Raw genomic sequence first — 21824 nt, forward strand, 5'->3', positions numbered from 1 at the left:
TGTTTTGTTCATTCTGCCTAGCCTCCCTCTTAATGGAGAGTTAAGACCGAACATCCATCTCGATCTCAATCTCTGAAAAGGAAGTGTCATTTGGTGGCTATTCATTTCTTTTTCCCATTCTTCCTCTTCCAGCTCACATATTAAAGACCCATACTTATTACAAAAGTTGCTGGGATGTGAGGTCAGACATGGAGGTATGTGTAGGGGATCCATAAAAGAAACATCAGAAATATGAAGGAGTATAATCTTTGCACAGATAGGAAAGACCAATGGGATGAAAGAAAAGTGACATCAGAGAGACATGATTTCATCTCTTTTTTTCCCCCATCTGGTAACAAATTACTTGACCTCTCTTGCACTTCTGAGACTGTGCTGGCCACCACACCAAAGCAAATGGAGAGAGAGGTGGGTGGTGTGGGGTCCTACCCTCTTCAACGTTCTCCTTGTGATTACTAACACATTGAGTGTGTCATCGCAAGATGGACTGCATTGTTGAGGCTGATATTTGAACACGAGGGTCCCACACATCAAAATATCCATCATCTGGCTCATAATTTCCTCTTCCCCAATCCTCCAGCAAAGCATTGACAGGGAATATTTCTATCGGAATTGGTTTCAATCTGATGAATGATGTCTTTATATCAAGCTACTTATGAGACACAGATTTACCCCTTCTTTGCTGCCCTGTCCTTCCTTTTCCCACGTAGTAAGAATTTAGATGAGGGTAGAAGTCTGAGAAGTAACTTCCTCATGTATACACAGATATCAATGATTTCTTTGGAAAAAATATTTTTATTTTAATAAACATATGGCCATGTTTTTGTTATCAACTTGAAATATTTTCCTTGTGAATGCTCTTCTCCTCAGTCACCTTGAAACTGTCTGATACAAATGAGTGGCCTCAGCCATTGTAAAATTTCATTTGTCAGAAAGTTAAGCAACTTTTCCACTGGGATGCTTTGACCTTGTCCTTAGGTTGAGATTCTCAGGTTGGTTTGAATTTTCTCTCTGTTTCCTGATTCTCAGAACCCAGAAACGATGAACCTACAATCATACATAGACTTCTCCTCACATTGCTGTGTAATCCCCTTTCACTACTGACCACATTTCACACCACAGGAGAACAAAACACAGAAATTGAGCTCAGAGTCTGATTTATTATAGTTGAGATAAGCACAGGCTTGTGATTCCCTAGAAACTGAGGAATCAGACTGAAGAATAGGAAAAAATAAGGATGATCAAATTATGGATCATCTAATATCCTCGTATTGATGGACAAGTGGATTCTTCTAAGCTTAAGAATTAAAGTCTTTGTACTGCTGCAGTTATCATAGCTCAGAGATGTAATAATTATGGTCCCAAAATGTTCACAAGCTTACTTGTGATGGAACCATGTACTACCTTTTTGTTCTACATTGTTAATCAAAATGTTTCTCAGTTGGTTCAATCTGTTTTGAGTAAAACAGATTCCTCTAAAATTCTAATCATATGGGACCAGCTTCTTTCAAGCCATTCATTCTGTTACTCTCCACAAAGCCACTCAAGGAGGGTAAACCACAGCCTAGATTCATGCTTATCTTTAAGATCAAATAAGAATATTTTCTCATTTTCAAGCAATGTTTATCTATGGCTTAAAATATCTTAAAGAGAAATGAAAAGCTCTGCCATTGAAGAATGAATACTGAGAATTATATTTTGCTGTGCTTGCCCTCTGCCAATATTCTTGACTACAATACAGCAATCTCTCAAATTTTAATCTGCTTCCATCATCTGTTTCCTCAAAATCATAATAAAAAGTGTCCAGTGACCACTTGACTATTAGTCTGGCCTAATTCCTAAGGGAAATAAAAAAAGAATTAAAATAAGATTAGAGAATTATATCAGTGAATGTTCTATTCTATGCAAAAATCAGACAACACAGAAGACAGTAGCTCAATTAAATAATCTTTGTAGCAATATATTTTTTGTGTGTATATTTGTCTTTTGTGCAATAGCCTTATTGCACTAATAAAGTTACATTATGAAACAAATCAGAATTATTTTTTGCCAGTCTGGGAGCTTGAACTCAAAGTCTGGACACTGTCCTTGGGCTTTCTCAAGGCTAGCGCTTTACCATTTGAGACACAGCACCACTTCCAGCTTTGTTTGTGCATGTGGTATGAGTAATCGAACCTAGGGCTTCATGCATACGAGGCAAGCGCTCTATCATAGTCCATGCTCCTGACCCCAGAATTTTTTGTTTTTAATAGAAGACTTTATGCAGGGTGTGGATACTTCTTGTGAAAAGGGAATAATCTAGAAAAACCAAGGTCATCCAAGCTTTCTCAACATAAGACCAAAAGGCACAAATGATCAGGAAATAAGAGACATCACACTGACTCTTGTAATTAGCTCTTTCAAAATTTGTATTCATTTTAGTTGGTGATGCATGCATCCAGTGCAAATTTCAATTAGAAATCATATGGAAGTGAAGTTTTTCTCTTTTTTTCTCAATAACAATAGATACATTCTTGCAGGCAAATCCTGTTGCATATTTCTTCAGCTTGTTTACAGATATATCTTTAAACACACACACACACCCAGAGGGACCTCACATGCTCATTTGAAAATCAATGAATTCATAAACATTTAAAACAAACATTTACATTTAGGTCACAGAAATTTTTAGCAACTGAGGTCAGTTATGTAAAGATACTCATTTTTATTTAAGTAGTGCTTAGAAAGCCTGTTTTCATACCTACCTGGATATTAAGTTTTGAATTTAAATAACATTTGCATTGGAAACTAGACGCTGTGCAGTGTATAAATGAATGAAAAATGCATATCTACTATTTATCCTACTTGGTATGGAGTGGAGATGTGTGTTTTAGAAGATTCATGGGATACGAGAAAAAAAGAAAACAGCCAATTATAGGCACTGCCAGTATGACACAGGTGTATTCCACATGCAGAGAGAAAGCAATCCAGCCACAATGCATGTGCTGAAAGCTCAGAGTCCACAGTGGAGTCATCTCAGAGAGCACTGGTTGTTTGTTTTGTGTTATTTTACTTTTTCATACAGCTTTAGGAGTTCTCAAGCCCTCCTCGAAATCTAGTGGTGGTGCAGGAATAAAGATGAATCTTCCTGAAAAACAGTTGTGGTCTCACAGTCTCTTAGATTCATGTTGTCAGGAAACCAATCTCTCACTTAGAATCATGTCTATCCGGAAATAATGTAGAATCTGTCTTATATGAACTGGCATGTCACATGCACAAGAGGCATCATTTATCTTTGTTCATCTGGAAAAAAATAACATTGAAATACAGATTTTTGTGGAGATGGTAGTTTAGCCTAGTGGTACCAATTCCTTGGTACCACATACATAGAAAAAGCCATAAAGTAGTGCTATGGCTCGAATGGTAGAGTTCTTGCCTTGAGAAAGCCTAGGAACAGTGCTCAGGCCCTGAGTTCAAGCCCCCGTACTGGCAAAAATAAATACAGGTTCTTTCATCTTATCCAAAACTATAAAAATAAAATCTCTAGGAAAAAGGTGTGTAAATAAGTAGTTTTAAAAGATATTGTGTAGAATTTTTATGATTAGCTAAGTAGGGAACTTTGCTGAAATTAGGAGTTATATATCCATTTTATCAAGGAGGAAACTGTTTAGGATCACAAACAAAGCAAATTTTTGGAGGTATAATTCAAATTGTAACATCACACCCAAATTTTTCCTATCATATGAACACTTTTGAATGTCATGAGCTCAGGTCAATTTGTAATGCTGCAATGAAAACTGTATGTTATGGAGATTCACAGATTTAGAAGAAAATTGGGGCAGTTTCTTCCACTGATTAAATTAGAACAATTATAGTCAACCAGTCACAAAACGATACATGACTTCATGACTCCATATGAATTACAAAGGTTTCCAACAATACTGTAAATCCTTGGCTACTTCTTTTGAGCATTGGTAGACTGGTGCTTTGTCCTATGTATTTTAAATTAGGGATGATGGGTTAAAAAAATAAACAAAATAGTCAAGAGCCAGGTAAACCATGTCCTGTAGATTTCTCTATGTGAGACAATCATATGGAAAAGGTTAGCTGCCTGCATTTGCTTCATGATCAATAGCAGTAATGTATAGGTCAGAGTTGAAAATGTGGGCCATGTTCAAAGTCAAGAATTCCCTAGAAACTTTTTCTTCTGCTTAATGACATACAGAGAACAGGGTGGAACAGTCAAAGCCAGGGAGTAATGTGTCAATATTTCATAGAGTTATTGTTTCCTACAGATTAAGATAAACTTTGTCAATACATTAGGGAAACTAATAACTCACTGGAAGAAATTCACTAATATTAATTTATAATCTAGGCTATGTTAGTAGATATCTGCTTACCTTTGAACACGCGCATCAAAAAAATATATGAGTTCATATCTGTAATTCTAGCTACTTGAAAGACTGAGATCTGACTATCGTGGTTCGAAGCCAGCCCAGGCCAAAAAAGAAAAAGTTATTCATGAGCGTATTATTTCCAATTAACTACCAAAAAGCCAGAAGTAGAGATATGGCTCAAGTGGTAAAGAACAGCTTTGAACAAATAAGCCAAATGAGAGTATGAGGCCCTTAGTTCAAGCCTTATTACTGCCATGTAAACACACATACAAATACTCAATATGCAAGTACGTTTCTAATGACTTTATAATTTAAATGAATATATGTCAATGGGGTGCACAGGAAGATATATTTAAATGGGATCAAATTCCAGACCTTAACTTCCCTGAATTTTTCTTCTTAAAATTAGTATGCCTATGTTTGTGATTATTCTTTTGTCACTTTATGGATGGTGAAAAGGGGGCAAAACTTAAATAAAAAAGGTTTTGCTCATTTATAATAATTAATACACATCTAGGACTCTCCTAACAGAAGATTACAATAGCTCAAAACCTAGGTACATAAGGTCATATAGAATGAGACTAAATGAAAGGATCTCTAGGATATGGAAACAAAAGCTTTATCTTGTGTACTTGTTGTTCTTAATGTACTATGTTATTTCTCTTCTCTTTTTTTGCCCTTTGGTTAATCTCATATTGTTACTGTACCTGACTTTGTTACCTGGTATATTGTATATATGTTTATTTGTTTATTTGAAATAGGAAAAGGGAGGGGGGAAAAAGATGATTGGGAGGGGGTTGAGAAGGAAAATGGGAACAAAAACATAAGAAGGGGTATCAGTATGTGAGAAATAATGCACCTACTACCTGGCAAATTTAACTGCAACCCCTCTATACATTACCCTGACAATAAAAATAAAAAATAACAAAAAGAACTTTGTGGATGACCCAACAAAAATGAAATTTGAAATTTTGATTTCAACAATGATGTCTTCGAAACTTTTCATGTCTTATCCTTAATTCTTTTTTTTTTTTAGAAGAAACAGTGATTTATTGGTTGGCTAGTGCCTAAGGGGGAGAGTAGCACTAACACAGGGTTGGGCGTGGGTTTTTAAAAAATATTTTATTAGCATTGATTTTTACATCATATTTCAAATATCATGTTTAACAAACAAGTATTCAAGAAAAATCTATATACAACCACTGGCACATAGATTTTAGAACATAATTAAAATTAAGCTGAGGTTTTGTATGTCATAGATACATATTAATATATGCAATAAAAATTACATCTTATAGAGTATAGAGCCCATCATAGATTTTTATGTCTATGTAGTTATGTTTATGTCTCCAAGACCATATCATGAAGTATCTGTAAATTCTCCCCTGTGTAGCTTAATCCTCCAGGCCTCACAATCATGAATCTTCAAAGATACTTTTAATATTCCCCAATCCCTAGAGGTTAATTAAAGACACAGAAAGGGCTGTGATGTGGCAGCCTGTGGTCAGGAGTAGGCACTGAACACAGCCAGATCAAATTACAGATCGCGGCAATCTCTCCACACACACACCGATTTTGAAATGACCGTCTTAAGAGTGGTGTTCCTTGTACATTCATGGTGATATAGATCTATTCTATATTGCCCTATTCGAGGAAATTCATCTTTTCTCGAAGGCATTAGGGCATCAGTCTCTCCAAAGGAATTACCAATCTTCTACTCAGACCCCAGATGTATTAAGATCCCCAGGCTTTCTCAGCTCCTCCCTCTCTTCTACTCAAATGTGTTTATTCCCACAGCTGGATCTTCCCCTGCAGGCTTTCTTCTGCCTGCCCAGCTGAGGATGTTTTCCTGGCTCCAGAAAACTTCCGAGAGATGGTAACAAATAGTGCTTGCGGGGACAAAGGACTTGTCCCCATTGGAACAACAACAAAACTAGGACTGTCTCGCAAGAATCCGGATGGGTGGTCATTCCACATGAACACTGTAATGTTTCTCTTCCCCCCGCCCCTTTCTCTCTCTCTCTGTCTCTGTCTGTCTGTCCCCCCCTCCTCTTTCCCTTGTTCTTCTTAAACAGGAGCAATATCATCATCTTCATAGCTAGGGAATAAAGCTAAGTTTTTGATTGTGGCCAAAGGTCTATTTAATAGTTGATGTTGTTTTGATACTCGGAATTCTTAGAAACAGATAGCTTGGTTTGGGTTGCATTTATTCATGTTTAAAGGGATTGGGCAGCTTTTTAAAGTAAGAGTACGTTTAACCCTAAACGTAAGCCCTGAATTAATAAACATTTTATCCCTGCAGTGCTGTGAATAGTTGGGAAGGGAGGTGGACTAATACTCAACTAGTTCAACACTATTTTGTTTTTCTCGACATTTAATTGTCCTTATTTGCATAATGGGTTTCTGTTTATGATGATGATTTACATTGAGTTAAAATGAGATGCCATGGAATGAGACATGGAAGGAGAAAATATGTTTACAGTGTTCTCAGCAGTTCCTGCCAGCTCTCCGGCTTTCCAACAGCTGCAGCAGGATGTATTATTGCTGGTGTTAAAAAGAAAATGCGGCCAAGTTGACTTTTTCCTAATCTCTGAATTCAGCACATAGATCACCAGTGAATCACCTTGTCTGTGTGTGCATCCAATCTCAGGATGACATGTCACTGCGAGGTCTGAGTACCAAGGCAGGTCCCAGATTCCCTAAAATCACTGCTCTTGAGAGTGTTACTGACACTGTCCTCATGAGATTGGTAGAACTGAAAATAAGGATTCCAAACCAGCACAGAAAAAAAATAATAAATTCAGAAATGCTCTTTGTGCAAGTATGAAAATACCACAGTAAAACCTGTTCATAACACACATGTATATTATTTTCTGTTATACTTGATTTCTACGCCATCCTCAATGTGTTCTGTATTTAGTTCAGGTTCTAGTTGTAATGATCATGAGGATTATTACTTATGGAAATCACTCTATTTTTAACTTAGCAAGCTGGAGAAGTATTGAGCAAGTGCCTTTTGTTGTTTTGACTTGATCTTGGATAGCTCTGATACATTCTTAATTTGTAATGAGTCATCAGTAATAATTAGGTGTTCCATAATGATTTATCTCCTAAATGTGGCCATGGCTGAGGAGTGAATAAACTGAGATTCCCTAGATACTTATAAAATCCAACTTTAGAATCAACTGTGGAAATTTTAGTAGGACAAATGTACTAAGTCTTATACTAATTTCTTCATTTGACTATCATTTGACTTTCAGTCTTCTACAAAGTTTGGCTCTGGTTCTTATACAATAGAGAAAAGTTAGTCTATTTACCTGAAGGCCAACAGAATAAAGAGCTACACAAAATTCATTATTAATAATTTCCCATAGTGACTTTTATAAACCAGTCTTTTAATTCACTTTCCAGTTGTATGCCAGGTAAACATTTTATTGATTTTATTAAATGGTTTTTCTAAAATATTCACACTCACATTATTTTTCTTTTTTTTGACTTATTATTTTTTTATTGTAATTAGTAAAAGGGTTACATGATATTTGCCAGATAGAAGGTGCATTAATTCACATACATTGATACCCTTTCACATGTCTTGGTACTCGTTTCCCTCCCCCCCCACACCCCCCACCCATCTTGGTTTTCCCCCCTTCCCTATCAAATTTCAAATATCCAAATACAAATAAATTCAATATATCAGATAACAAAGTGAGATACTATACCAATATGAGATAACCAAGGGACAGCAAAGGAGATGAGAGACAACATAGTACATTAAGGACAACAATCTTTCATTATATGGCTTTTGTTTCACTATCCTGGAGGTCCTTTCAATTAGCTTCACATTATATGTCCTTATGTATCAAGATTTTGCTCTATTGCAAATCTCTGCTAGTAAAGGCCAAGGTTTCTACTGATTATGACGAATGAGGGAAACCATTGAACCTAAGTTCCTTTGAGTCTGGCTTACTTCACTTAATATGATTTTTTCTAAGTCTTTCCATTTCCTAACAAATGGGGCGATGTCATTCTTTCTGACAGCAGCATAGAATTCCATTCATATTATTTTTCTTTTGGTGTTCTGGAGGTACTCCCAGGACCTTCTTTACACATGGTAAGCAAAGGAGCTACAAGCCTAACCCACTTTCTGATACTTTATTTTGAGACATAGTCTGACTTGTATAGCTTATTTGATTGGCCTCAGACTTACCATCCTCCTATTTCTGCCTCCACACTATTGGGTATGTACTCCTACTCTTGTCTTCAAAAATCATTTTTTATTTGACACAAAATTATCAACAAATGTGACCAAGAAACAACTTTTGGAGGCCAAAGAATTGAAAATAGTTTCTGAATGGGCATTTTATTAATGCAGAGAACACCCACCAACAGCCTACTTGCTGCCACAGTTAACTCTTCGTCAAAGTCTCTCAGAAGTGCTGTAAGCCACATGCCTGCCATTTCTAGTTTGGTCTGTCCATCTTTCTCTTTCTCTCTTCCCTACTGCAGTACAATTCCATAACACTTTAAAGGAATTATTGATGAGAAAAAAACAACTTACAGAGTCATTCTGTTTAAGTTGAAAATGCTTTGTTTAAAATTCTTTATCAAGAAAAAATGCATTACTGCCGAAGACACTGAGAATTGTAACGAATGAAGTACAGGCATATTTTCTCATCTTCTGTTTCATGCTAATGGTGAGGCCATGGAAAGCTTTGTGGCTGAGTAAATCAGTTCAGAAAACAGTGATCTGAGGTGAAGTCTGCCTCTGTATCTCACTGCCTTCCCTCAAACTTGTGCCCATCAATTTACCTTATTCCTTCTCATTTGTATTCATACAAATGAGTTTCATTAGCAAACTAGAAGCCATGTAATGTAAATTTGCATCTAACCTATTGCCTTTTATTTTTTAAATTCCTAAAGTATTCCTCCTAAAATTGATGTCCTGGGATTCAACTCCAACTATGAGTTCACAACAGTCTTAGCTCTCATATTTTAATAAGTTCCTACATATTCTCTTTTCTTGTATCATTTCCACCTTGAGCTAATTACAAGTTATATTGGCCATAATAAAACTACACATTCTTTAATGGATTTTGTCTCAGATACAATGATTTTCCTTCTTAAAGTTTAAATGATGAGGCCATAATATGGTTGAATTCAAATAATGGACTATTCTGTATACCACTTCTAATATTGTCTGCCTTGATTAATTATTTGTCATTTCAATATTTTCCATTTCTCATCAATGTGAATAGGAAAAGTATGATGTATCTTCTATCATTTTTTTCACATAAACAAATGCCCACTTTTAGTCAATGACTTGCTCTCTACCACTTAGGCTAATTTTTTTAGAGACATACTGTTATTCTATAGTCAGAATCATTTAGAGCCTTATTGTTCTAGTTGTAAATATGACATGACGTTTTAGGTGACACATGTTTATTTCCTCTAAAAGGACATGTCCTATTTTTGAAGAAAGGAAAGAAATTTGTAAGACATCAAATGTTTCTTGCAAAACAATTTGATGAAATAGATGTAAATGAATCAGAAACATGTGACTTGAATTTCAATGAAAATTAATGGGTTGAAATATGAAAGGGATACAATATTGTGGGGAAGGAGTGTGGTAAGGCCGGAAGTGACATTTGCTTTGTTTTCATCAGTCTTGGGTTGTTGAAAAATGGATTACTACTCAGAATTCAATTCCATCCAGATTCTCTGTACCCTGGTGATAGAAATGCAGAGAGGAACAGAAACATGCAAAGTGATCTAATAACAGCTTTATCTGGCTCCAATTATAATATGTGCATTCAACACTGCCACTGTGCAGCCCGTTAAAAATCACTTCCAATCTAAAGCTGGTGGTTTTTCAATGTCATTCTTTCAAGGGTAAACAACACATTGTATGTGCTGTCAAAATATATTGTGGTCCCCAGACTCACGTTTAAACTTCGTTTTTATATCTTCTTCCTAACTGAAGATGATCAGTCATAAATGAAATCATGTGTGGGTTGAATGTGAATATACACATGACAGGCAAAAGGAAAAAGTGTTGGAGGGTTGAAGAGAAAAAGAAAGGAGAGAAAAAGAAATGGAGGAAAGAATAAGTATTGTAATACACAGTTCAGCCATCTGATGCAATTTCAAAGGCAAATATCCAAACCATATTGATTATCTGAAAGTCACAAAGATTTCAGCTCAGTTTCGTACTCATATCATTGAAGCTTAATTATATACAGAGTATAAAATATCTGTAAATAACCAAGTACCTATGACTTATTTTGGTAATTCTAGCTACTCAGGAGGCTGATATCTGAGACTCACAGTTCCAAGCAAGCAGGAAAGTCCATGAGACTTAAAAAAAAAAATTAAACAAAACTCAGGGACAGCATCCAGACCTGTGTTCAAGCTCCAGGACCATTACAAAAAATCTGTAAACAAATACACATCATAAAAAATTATATATATATATACGTATACTGTGCTGATATCAACTGCTATAAATTTAGAAATAATTCTGCTAACTATAAAACTATCAGAACAAGAACAAGTGATAAAAGACTTGTAAAATATTGGTCTCCCTGTCTCAAAATATTAGTACATTGGTAGGTGCTAGGAGAGCTCAGTTTCCTCCAACAAGGACATTTTAAATGTTCCAGAAATTTCCAAGAGTCAAAGATTACCTAACCGGGACAAGTATACTTTGTATGAATATTTTAAGGTACTATCTGATATGGATTGTGCAGCTTTTAGGACCTGGCACTTGGTAGAGAAATAGGTGAGGGGCACTATCTTTATTAATTGATGGTGTCCTGGCTGCTGGGCTGTTGTAATTGGAATGGCTGGTATAGTTGGAATCCAGTCTTTTCAGTTGCTCAGAGCCCAACTTGTGCTCACAGAAGCAGAGAAAGTAGGGAGGCCGCTGTTCGTTGGGCTTACTTGTGCCAAATATTTCATTCCTTACTGTGCTGGAAAAGTTTCCCCTCCTTGCTTTTGTGCATGAAAGAAGTTTTAGGATTGCTCTTAAAAACATTTATTTCAAGTCAGGCGCTGGCGGCTCACGCAGAAGGCTGAGATCTGAGGATCACGATTCAAATCCAGTGCAGCCACTAAAGTCCGTGACTCTTATCTTTAATTAATTACCAGAGAACTAGAAGTAGTGCTGTGGCAGGAATCGAGCACTAACCTTGAGCTAAAGAGCTCAGGGACAGCACTCAGGCCCAGAGTTCAAGACCCATGACTGACAGAAGAAATTTACTTATTTCATAATTGGACAGGAAATACGATTTGGGGGGGTATGTCTTTTAAATTAACTCTAAGTAGTTGTGCAAAGTGACTTCACTTAAACATGTCAGTTTATGATCAATGTCAAAGAGATATATGGTAAGTTCTAGCATAGTTCTTGTTCCTGGAAATTAGAGTGGCTAGTATGTCTGTTTTATGAGTACTTTGAATAGTAATAATATAGTAGTTGCAACTGTTTCTGAGTCCTTGATGTCACTGTGTATGTGAGAGAGAAAGAGAGAGATAGACACAGAGACAGAAAGAGAGACAGAGAGTAACACACACACACACACACACACACACACACACACACACAAGGAGGGAGAGAGAGAGAGAAAGAGAAGAGGGAGGGAGGAAGAGAGTGAGTCCTGGGGCTTGAACTCAGGGTGTAGTCACTCTCTGACTGTTTTTCTCAAGGCTAGTACTCTACCATTTGAGCTCCATTCCTGGCTTTTTGGTAGCTAACTGGATAGCCAGGGCTGGCTTTGAACCTCACTCCTCAGAACTCTCAGCCTCCTGAGTAGCTAGAATTGTTACAGGCATGAGCCACCAGCACCTGGATTCAAAATCACCCCTAAAGTTTTACTAATCATCAGCAACAAACTTCATAAACAGTATTGAGTGCATGTTTTGTCACCATCACAATCACTCTCTCTAAAGTCCTCAGCCAAGTGCCACCGGGAGCCATCTAGGCTCAGAGCATGATAGTCCTGGTACAGCTTCGTTCAGGAAGGGCACCTGTTTCTTCGTATCCATCATGATTTTCTGGAGTCTCATCTCTCTCAAGTGTAACAGGGCCTCATCCTTGGCTTTCTGTCTTGTCCCACTCCCTCACAGGCCTATCCATGCAGCAGTGACAAGGAATGTGAAGTGGGAAGGTACTGCCACAGTCCCCACCAAGGATCCTCCGCCTGCATGGTGTGCCGGAGGAAAAAGAAACGATGCCACAGAGATGGCATGTGTTGCCCTGGAAACCGCTGTAATAACGGTGAGAGGGGCTACTGTGTGGCCACAGGCCTCCTTTCCCATGCAGGAAGCCTGTCCACAAGTTGGTCTAACTTCTGACTTGGGCCCTTTAGGATTGGGAAGGAATGAGGGATCATGATTGATGATCTCATGATTTATGACTTCAGAGGTCACCTGGATTATCCCCCAAACTTTATTTTTCCCTGGCTCTGACCACCTTCCGTGTTTTATACTGTATGCTCATCTAAAAATGCTACAGACATGTAAGTCTACACCTGTGAGGATTCCATGAGTGAATACAGGCAAAAGAGCTGAAGAGAGGAACCAGCTGCAACTCGATAATGAAGCCCTGAGCCCTTTTCTCAGTTCTGTAGCAGCTTTATATTTTATTTGTTTCCAATTAAGATATCTCCTGGTATCCTCATCTGGCGATGGGGTGACTGATTCTTGGTTTAAGCCCCAGCCTAGCTTCACCCATGTCAGTAAATATAAGCAGAAAAGTCAGCATACCTGATGAAATGGAGCATCACAGACAATACACAAGAGAAACCTGACTTACAGAAGGTGATAATAAACACATATTACTTAGTCCTGCTAAAGAATGTAAAGAGGCTCATATTCATGCCTTGGACAAGATGTGAAGGAAAGATAATCCCACATCTTTAGGGAAATGTGCAGTATAGATTAAGAAGGTTCCGTTACTGAACAAAACCCTGGATCCTAAGAATAGATGTCTGGTCAGATGATTTAAAAACTCAACAGCTAGTATTAATTCCATATTGAGTCACTATTCCAAGTGTCTCATTTATAACTACCATAACCCAATGCTCTTAATTCTGTCTTCCCTCCCATGTCTATTTATTTGCCCAAAGATTCAGAGTAAACAGGGTGAGCTTCAGAGCAAAAATATTTTATACTCTCAAGAAGTAGTTCAATGAATAAATGGATAGATAGAAAGAGAGGAGAGAGAGGGAGGGAGGGAGGGAGGGAGGGAGAGAGAGAGAGAGAGAGAGAGAGAGAGAGAGAGAGAGAGAGAGAGAGAGAGAGAGAGAGAGAGAGAGAGAGAGAGAGAGAGAGAGAGAGAGAGAGAGAGAGGCTTACAAAGACAAAAAATGATAAATGTTTTCCCATCTTACATCAGAATATGATTTACAGAAGTAAACTGGTTTGGTTGCTTATATCCACATCCCTAGGAATCTGCATTCCAGTCACCGAGAGCATCCTTACCCCTCACATCCCAGCTCTGGATGGGACCCGGCACAGAGATCGAAGCCATGGTCATTTCTCCAGCCATGACTTGGGATGGCAGAATCTAGGGAGATCACACACCAAGATATCGCCCATCAAAGGTAGGAGTGTTTCTCTTTCTAGGTTTCTTTCCTTTTCTCTCCTCTTCTTTTCTTTAGTGGTAGCAGGGTGGAGTCTTTGTGAAGCTTTAGTTCCTTCCAGATAAGCCTGTGAGAATGAATTCCAGCCTTGGATCCTGACTCCAGCCTCAAATGCTACTGTCACCTGCCTGATCGGGTCCTCCAGCTTTTCCCCATTCTGTGGTAATTCTTACTTTGGCCTCTATTCATATAACTAACCAAAGAATTTCTTTTTTAAGTACTCAGAGGTTTCTGTTTTTCTGTCTGGACTCTGATACCTGGTTTTAGATGTCCCTGAGAATTTGTTTTCAATTTGAAACTGAGGTTTGGTTTCATCTGTCCTCAAGGTAACCCATGAATTAGTTTTAAATCAATTTTTTAGTAATTTTGTTCATTCATATAACAGAATAAAAAGACTAATGACTAGGCAACTAGCATGAGAAGACAAAGCCCAGTCTTGCTGCTTATTCATCTGATGTTTAGAAGAGAGGGAACCAGACAGTATGCAATCCAAATATTCACAATTTGAGGGGATAGGTGAGGCTGGGAAAAATGGGGGAGAATGGCGAAAGGGGTGCTGCTGGCTGGGATCCACTGAACCCATAAACTGACATCATTGTACAACTCCTTAAAGAAAGCAAAAATGGAAATTTTGAAAAGAAACTTGATAGTTACATTGCACCCTATGGAAACTTCCCATAATGGATTTCCTTGGCTAAAAGGAGAGCCAATGGATACAAATCCAAGATTGTATTTTGTTTTTGTTTTTATTATAACGGTGGAAGCCCGTAAGATAAGTGAAAGAATTGGACATACTTCCGATCACAAAGTGTAATCGTCTCTAAGGTGTCTTCGGCCATGCTTTCCACAGGGCATGAAGGGGACCCCTGCCTGCGCTCATCAGACTGCATCGAAGGGTTTTGCTGCGCTCGTCATTTCTGGACCAAAATCTGCAAACCGGTGCTTCACCAAGGGGAAGTGTGCACTAAACAGCGCAAGAAGGGCTCTCACGGGCTGGAAATTTTCCAACGGTGTGACTGTGCGAAGGGTCTGACTTGCAAAGTATGGAAAGATGCCACTTACTCTTCCAAAGCCAGACTCCACGTGTGTCAGAAAATCTGACCACCACTGGGGGAACAACTTCAGTAACAGACTGTGAATCTGTGTATTTAATGCATTATGGCATGGTGGAAAATAAGGTTGTGGAATGTAAAGGAATGGCTCGGGGGAGAAACAGGAGAAGAATAGGGAGATCACAGAAAGATAAAGGAAAGGAGGAGTAAATGGACTAGAATGGGCATCTTTCCATTATGCAATTTCTTCCTGTAAATAATGTACACATTTGTGAAAATGCTGTTATTAAAAAAAAGCACACAGTGGAAATTACTGACAAATACCATGTGCCTTCCCAGGAGTTTAGGTTGTGCCAAAAAAGAAAGTTCCTTTACATTGATGATTACCTATACAACTAATGTAAAAGCTATATTCCCATTCAGAATTATAGTTTCACAAAATAAGCCCACTAAAAACATGACAAGCTGATAAACAGGAAGTGGAAACATACAACATAGTTGACTTGTGTAATTAAGTTGAAACTGACAACTCAATGAAAGGTCTTTGGGAAACAAGATTTTTAAAAGCAGTCAATATTTTCCAAATAATATTAAGATCTTGACAGAAGCTTTTTAAGACATTTAAAGAAAATCAAACTTGCTTTTCCTGAAATTGTTTGTTTCCATTTTTATTTTATTTTTTTAAAATTTCACCTGTAATTCATAAGAAACAAAAACAGATCTTAATTGTGAAGGACTAACCTTGTATTTATGCTGATTGGATGTGATTCCTACTGTGAATAGATACATTTTCTTTTCCAAACCTTACACATTAATTGTGACTAGTGCAATATATGCACAGTGCAGAATTTTCAGAGATTGCAGAAAAAATATTAAAAATGTTCAAAATGTATGGGAAGGAAAGCTATTTTTAAACAGCTTTGATGTACCCTCCATTTTATAGAAGTAGACTGGTAAGTACATTTGTGTTTTACATGCTCTCCAGAGGAGTAGGATGAAACAGATTATAGGCAATATTACTGGGCAATAGAGAGTTGTCCCATGAAGAAGCACAGCAAGGAAATGAGAAAAGTTGTCAATGGCAAAGGCTTTGGCAATCCTCAGATCCTTTGTGTGAAGCACAAGCTGGTGTCTCAGCTTTGAAGCCAGAGGCAACACTCCCTAAAATAGAAGTTCTCCATGGAGTTTGCTACTGGAATATTTACTATGCAGAGGAGGTGAGTTTGAGAGCACATACCCCTCTTACCTTCAGAAATACTTATTTTACATTTTTCACAGCTGTAAAATAGCACAGGAGATTTTGCAAATTGGACTCGCAAGGTGGTTGAAATAGGATTTTCCACTGCTCTCCTTAAGCAATTTTTCAGCTAAAATAAAATTTATTGTTATCTTTAGAAATACTATGCACAAAATGAAAAGATTTAGTGCAATTAAAAAAAACTATGGATACAGAAAATCAGTCAAAAATCAACCAAATGACCAAAGTAAAGGGAAAACGCCTCTATCTCATTGATGTTTAATGTACTGATTCTTTACTTGTTACAGAAAAGTACGAATTATTACAGATAGAAGCTTGTAAAAACATAGCTAAGGGAAAAGAATCTAGAAATTTCAGTAGAGTTTCCCATCCTATAAATAAATTTGAATATTTTTAATATAATTTAAAGAATTTTCCAGGGGTATTGCAAGGAGACAGGCTATTTCCTCTTAAATTCATTTATGAATAAATGACTTGGTTATCGAAGTTCTTTATAATGCTTAACCATTTACATGATCAAAGGTACCATCTTACTTTTCTACAAGCACCTATTTTATTGACAAAGATGGAATCAGCATTTTCTGTAGCCATTGGGGTTACAAAAATGTAATGATTTGTTAAATCTAAGTATTGCTAATCTATAGACAGACACCACATGTTCTAATTTTTTTTTAAAAAACTCACTTGACATAAAAATTATCTCAGTACTATTATGCCTAACTTCTAGTTAACCCCTCTCTGAGGCCTCAAATCCATCTCCCAGTTAGACACTGAATCTGAGTCTATTCAAAATTTCATTTTTCCCTTTGCACACTCACTAGAATAATCACAATTTTATGTTTTTCATACCTGTCTGCAAAAACAAAATTTATAATCTAGTTGTGCAAGCAAGTGGCGTTAAATGTGTTGAGATAAAAGCAGAACAATTCAGTGAAATATTTCCTCTAGGATAATTACATTTTGCAATCTATTTTCTATATCACTTCCCTTATATTCATCCTTTCAAAAGTTATTATTTGAAGTAATTTATTTACAGGAAATGTTAATGAGATGTATTTTCTTATAGAGATATTTCTTACAGAAAGCTTTGTAGCAGAATATATTTGCAGCTGTCGGCTTTGTAATTTAGGGGAAATGTATAATAAGATAAAATATATTAAATGTCTCTCTTTTAAAAATTGAATTTGAGTTTCCATGTGTTTTGCTTATGGGAAAAGTGTTTATAGAATCATTCGTTCTCAGAGTGCAACTGTAAATATTTCAGGTTTGGTTGGAGTCTTTCAAACGACAGCTCTATAAATTTCAAGGCATTTTCCTACTAGTGAGGCTGCTCATGTTATGGTAGGACAGCTGTAATTGTTAAAAGTTATTTTTTTATTAAACCAAAGTACTCTGGCTAGCAATTTCCCACAATTTATTTTTTCTTGGCCTTTTGGAATGTTTTAGAAAAAGAACACTTCTAATTTCTTCCAAATACTTGATGACTGGGAGCAAATCCCCGCAGTCTTCTCTCTTGGTGGAAATTTTCCAAAACAGATGTGCCAGCAGGCTTCTGGGAGTGTTGCAAGTCCACATGGCACAAAGTTAAAGATGTCCAGGTTTAGATGCTAATTGACTGCATTACCAGGCCTCCGTGATCTCAGATCTACTTTCAGGGAAATATGTCTTTCCTCTGTTGAGTTACGAGTATTTGACCAAGTGTACTCATCAGCTATGACACTAGGGATGGTTGTAAAAGTTCACATTGTGTTAAGATGTGAAATGTAGAAAGTATTCATCCTATGACATAGTAGGATGAATTAAATGTAGTTAGGATAATTTAACGAAGCCAGGACAGTCCCAGAGCTAGAGGTAAGAGCTGTAAATGCCACCAGTCCCTCTGAGTTAGGTTCACATCAATTTAATTAGTCATGTGGGGAAAGTCCTAGATATTCCCTTCATTGAAAGGTTTGTATCACCTGTTTGATATGTCTATTTAACAATATGACAACCAGATGGGTGATAGTTCTCTTTTCCAGTACACCCGGTGACACACCCTAAGAAGTGAACAACTGTCTTTACTCCCCTCTGAAGCCAAAAGCCGAAGAAACCAAATACTGAGTTGTTTCCATTGACTTTCAGGTGGAAAATACAACTGTATTTTTCCTTTTTTTCATTAGAACTCAGGCCATGTAAGAAAAATTGACATTTTTAAAGGCCAGATGGTAGATTACTCTATTGCAGATGAAACTAATATGTAGTATGACTGTGGACCAGGGCCAGTCCTGACACTGAACACCAGAAATAAGTTCTAATGGTGATAGGAACTTCTATTAGTTCTACCCAATTTTAAAATTTATAATATCAACAGGCAGAACAGAATAAGTTTTTTCTAGTAGTTGGTATCAAAGATGGTGGATTGGAATAAGGAGAAGACTGGTCTATACATTTAACATTCAAGAATTTTCTGTGTGTGTGTGTGTGTGTGTGTGTGTGTGTGTGTGTGTGTGTGTGTGTGCCTGTCTCTGTCTCTGGGTGTCTGTGTGCTGGTATTAGGACTGGATCTCAGAACCTGAGAGCTCTTTCACTGAAGGTTAGTGCTTTATCACTTGAGCCACAGCTCCACTTCTGATCTTTTGCTCGTTAAGTGGAGATAAGAGTCTCATGATTTCTCTGTCTGGATCTCCCCAGGATGGCTTCTGAAATCTAGGATTAGAGGTGTTAGCCACAGTGCAGGGTTTCCTTCAAGAATCTTATTCATATCATATAATAAGACTTTGTGAGGGAAGTAGAAAGACAAATATTGTGATTTTATTAACATTAACACAATCACTGAAGACATCATTCCCCAGATTATTACATGGTGAAGACACAGGCTTAAAACAAACCCTGAGCTGGGCACCAATGGTTCATACTAGTAATCCTAGCTACTTAGTAGGCTGAGATCTAAGGATCACGGTTTAAAGCCATCCTGGGCAACAAGGACTGTGTGACTTTTATCTCCAATTAACTGCCAGAAAACCAGAAGCGGAACTGTGGCTCCAAGTGGTAGAGCATTATCCCTGAGTGAAAAACGTCAGGGATAGTGTCCAGTTCAAACCCTACAACCAACAAAACAAACAAGCAACAACAACAAAAACCCTCATCAGCAAGGCGGTATTCTGACTTCTGACTTGAATATGGTTGTGTCCCCTCAAAAGTTCACATGTAGTGAATCGGGTTTCTTGGGTGAAAATACTGAAGGAGGTGTGGACTTGTAAGAGCTGTGGCATATTGAGAAGTCAGTAGTACACTGAGGATTGTCCTCAGAAGGGATTCACAGCCTCTCTGTTCTGAGATGTATTCACCTGTGTGCTCTTTCAAATGGTCCCAGCATTGCTATTCAGGTCATAAATTGATGTGCCTATAGGACAGACCTCACCACACAACTAATGTTAGACTGTCCAGTTTTACTGTCCCAAAATAAACCTCCCCTTTTTCATAAGTAGCTGTGTCTGGTATTTTGCTATAGTAATGGAAAGTTGGCTGATATAGAAAGTCCCTGAAAATGTCCTCCTAATATCAGCCACCTCTTCTTTATGGATTTTCTCAGACCATTTCCCCCATTCCACATAGATTTTGCTGCCAAGAGTTTCAAAAATGGATGAAAACAGTCTGTTAAATAAATTTCAAGATCATACTATAACGAGCACTGGAAATATTTCTCTATTTTTTAATTTACCACCTCAGTTATATCTGTTATATGTTGCATTGCCTATCAGCAATTCTGCAGTAACATTGGATAACACTTGCAGTATTTGATTGTATAGTGTTTAAATTAATTTCAATAATAAAACTCCATGCCGGGCATGGTGGTTCATGCCTGTAATCCTGCCTACTCAAGAGGCTGAGATCTGAGGATCTCAGTTCAAAGCCAGCCCAGGGAACTCAACTGTCCGTGAGGCTATTATCTCCAATTAATCACCACAAAACCGGAAGTGGTGCTGTGACTCAAGGGGTAGGGTGGTAATCTTGACCTGAAGAGCTCAGGAACAGTGCCCGGGCTCAGAGTCCAAGCCCCATGGCTGATAAAATAAATAAATGCATAAATAAATAAAAAAGTAAAACTCCAACAACAAAAACTTCTTACATAGATCACCTCTACCACTGAAAATTCCCTGGGGAGAAATTAAACTACAAAAATCAAGTCTCCCTATATGGTAAAGTTAAATGAGCTGAAGTCCAAAGTAATTAATGTTTTCAATCATTATCTTTTTAAGGGATAAAACAAAGAAATGAAGGTTCAAATTCTTCAAGTTCATAGTTAAATTTTTTCTCCCTTACTTTTTATTCATGTCTACCTCTGCCAGAGGGTTTCTTGGTGCAGATGTGAAATGAAACTCCTTCAGCAGTGGTGGCTTAGACAGTGACAAGAATGAGTGTGTGTCTGTTGGAACCTTAAAGGATTTAATTAGCTCAACAGTAGCTTTTGATGTAGCTTACTTGTAATGAAGGACAGCAAACTTGTAGGACACAAAAGGTTAAGTCAAAGATGCTATGTATGGTATTTAGAAGAACAAGTCAATGTCTAGTTCTTAGGCGTATGGAAGAGATGCATTGTCCAAAAGCCATAACAGAATCTGAATGAAGGACCCAAACTTTGCACTAAACATTTTCCCTTTTCAGAGTTAGAACCTGCTGAATTTCATTGTAGTAATTCAAAACTGAGTAACATAGCTCCAACATACCATAGTTTCCCAAAGAGATGACGATTTGCTCGCTAGTTTTGTGGGCCTAGTCAATTAAAGCAGAGAGTCAAATCAATGAAATCTACACTCTCATCTTGACATTTCAGCTGTTGTCTTAGTGCCATGAATAGAAAGTAGAAAACTAAATCAAACACCTTTATATGACAAGAAAGTTGAGCAGAAAGAAAACTGAAGGTGAGTAACAAAAAGAAGGAGTTGATTGGTATTGCTTTAGAGTCTCTAGTCAGGGACGTAATCTTAAGAGAAAACAGCATTTGAACAGAAACAAGAGTCAGCCAGGGGATCAGTAATGAAGAAGTCTAGAATAAGACAGACTTTGTCAGAGGAAGAAAAAACTGTAATCATGGAGAATGGAAGATGGTGCTAGGAAGAGCAAAAGACAGAAGGCAAGGCTAGAGAGAGAACTGGGGCAAACTGTAGAACCTTAGCAACCTTCATAAGTTTTACACTAAAAAGATACAGAGCTTTGGCATAGAGAAGCAGCATAAGTTGATTTATATTTTTCAAGGATTGCCAGCACTGCTCTGTGGATGGCACTTAGGCAGAACTTTTGGTGGTTTGGAATAGTGAGAGAAGGTACAGATTCAGGGAAGTAGCTGGACTTAAGTTACCAGAGAGGCAGAGCCATGGCATTTGCTATGTACTGGATGAAGGTTGCTAAAGAAAAGCCGTCTTGCTGTGTCAAGTGGTTCATGCATGTAAGCGTGATGATGCAGGAGGCTGAGAGCTAAGGATCATGATACCAGGCCAGATAAGGCAGAAAGCCCTGTGAGACT

General features: G+C 37.5%; 1 protein-coding gene across 1 annotated transcript in view; it reads left to right on the top strand.

The window, feature by feature from the left end:
* Dkk2 (dickkopf Wnt signaling pathway inhibitor 2) overlaps positions 1 to 16626 on the top strand; it is an 89717-nt gene extending 73091 nt beyond the window's left edge. Inside the window, exons 2-4 of the mRNA XM_090356567.1 lie at positions 12495 to 12645; positions 13817 to 13972; positions 14862 to 16626. Of these exons, the coding sequence (XP_090212693.1) occupies positions 12495 to 12645; positions 13817 to 13972; positions 14862 to 15112 (558 nt within the window). The 3' untranslated portion in view covers positions 15113 to 16626. The remainder of the gene's footprint in view (positions 1 to 12494; positions 12646 to 13816; positions 13973 to 14861) is intronic.
* Positions 16627 to 21824: the final 5198 nt, after the last annotated feature.

Source organism: Megascapheus bottae, chromosome 23 (assembly GCF_031878675.1).
Source record: "Megascapheus bottae isolate mThoBot1 chromosome 23, mThoBot2.hap1, whole genome shotgun sequence".
NCBI classification, from domain to species: Eukaryota; Metazoa; Chordata; class Mammalia; order Rodentia; family Geomyidae; genus Megascapheus; species Megascapheus bottae.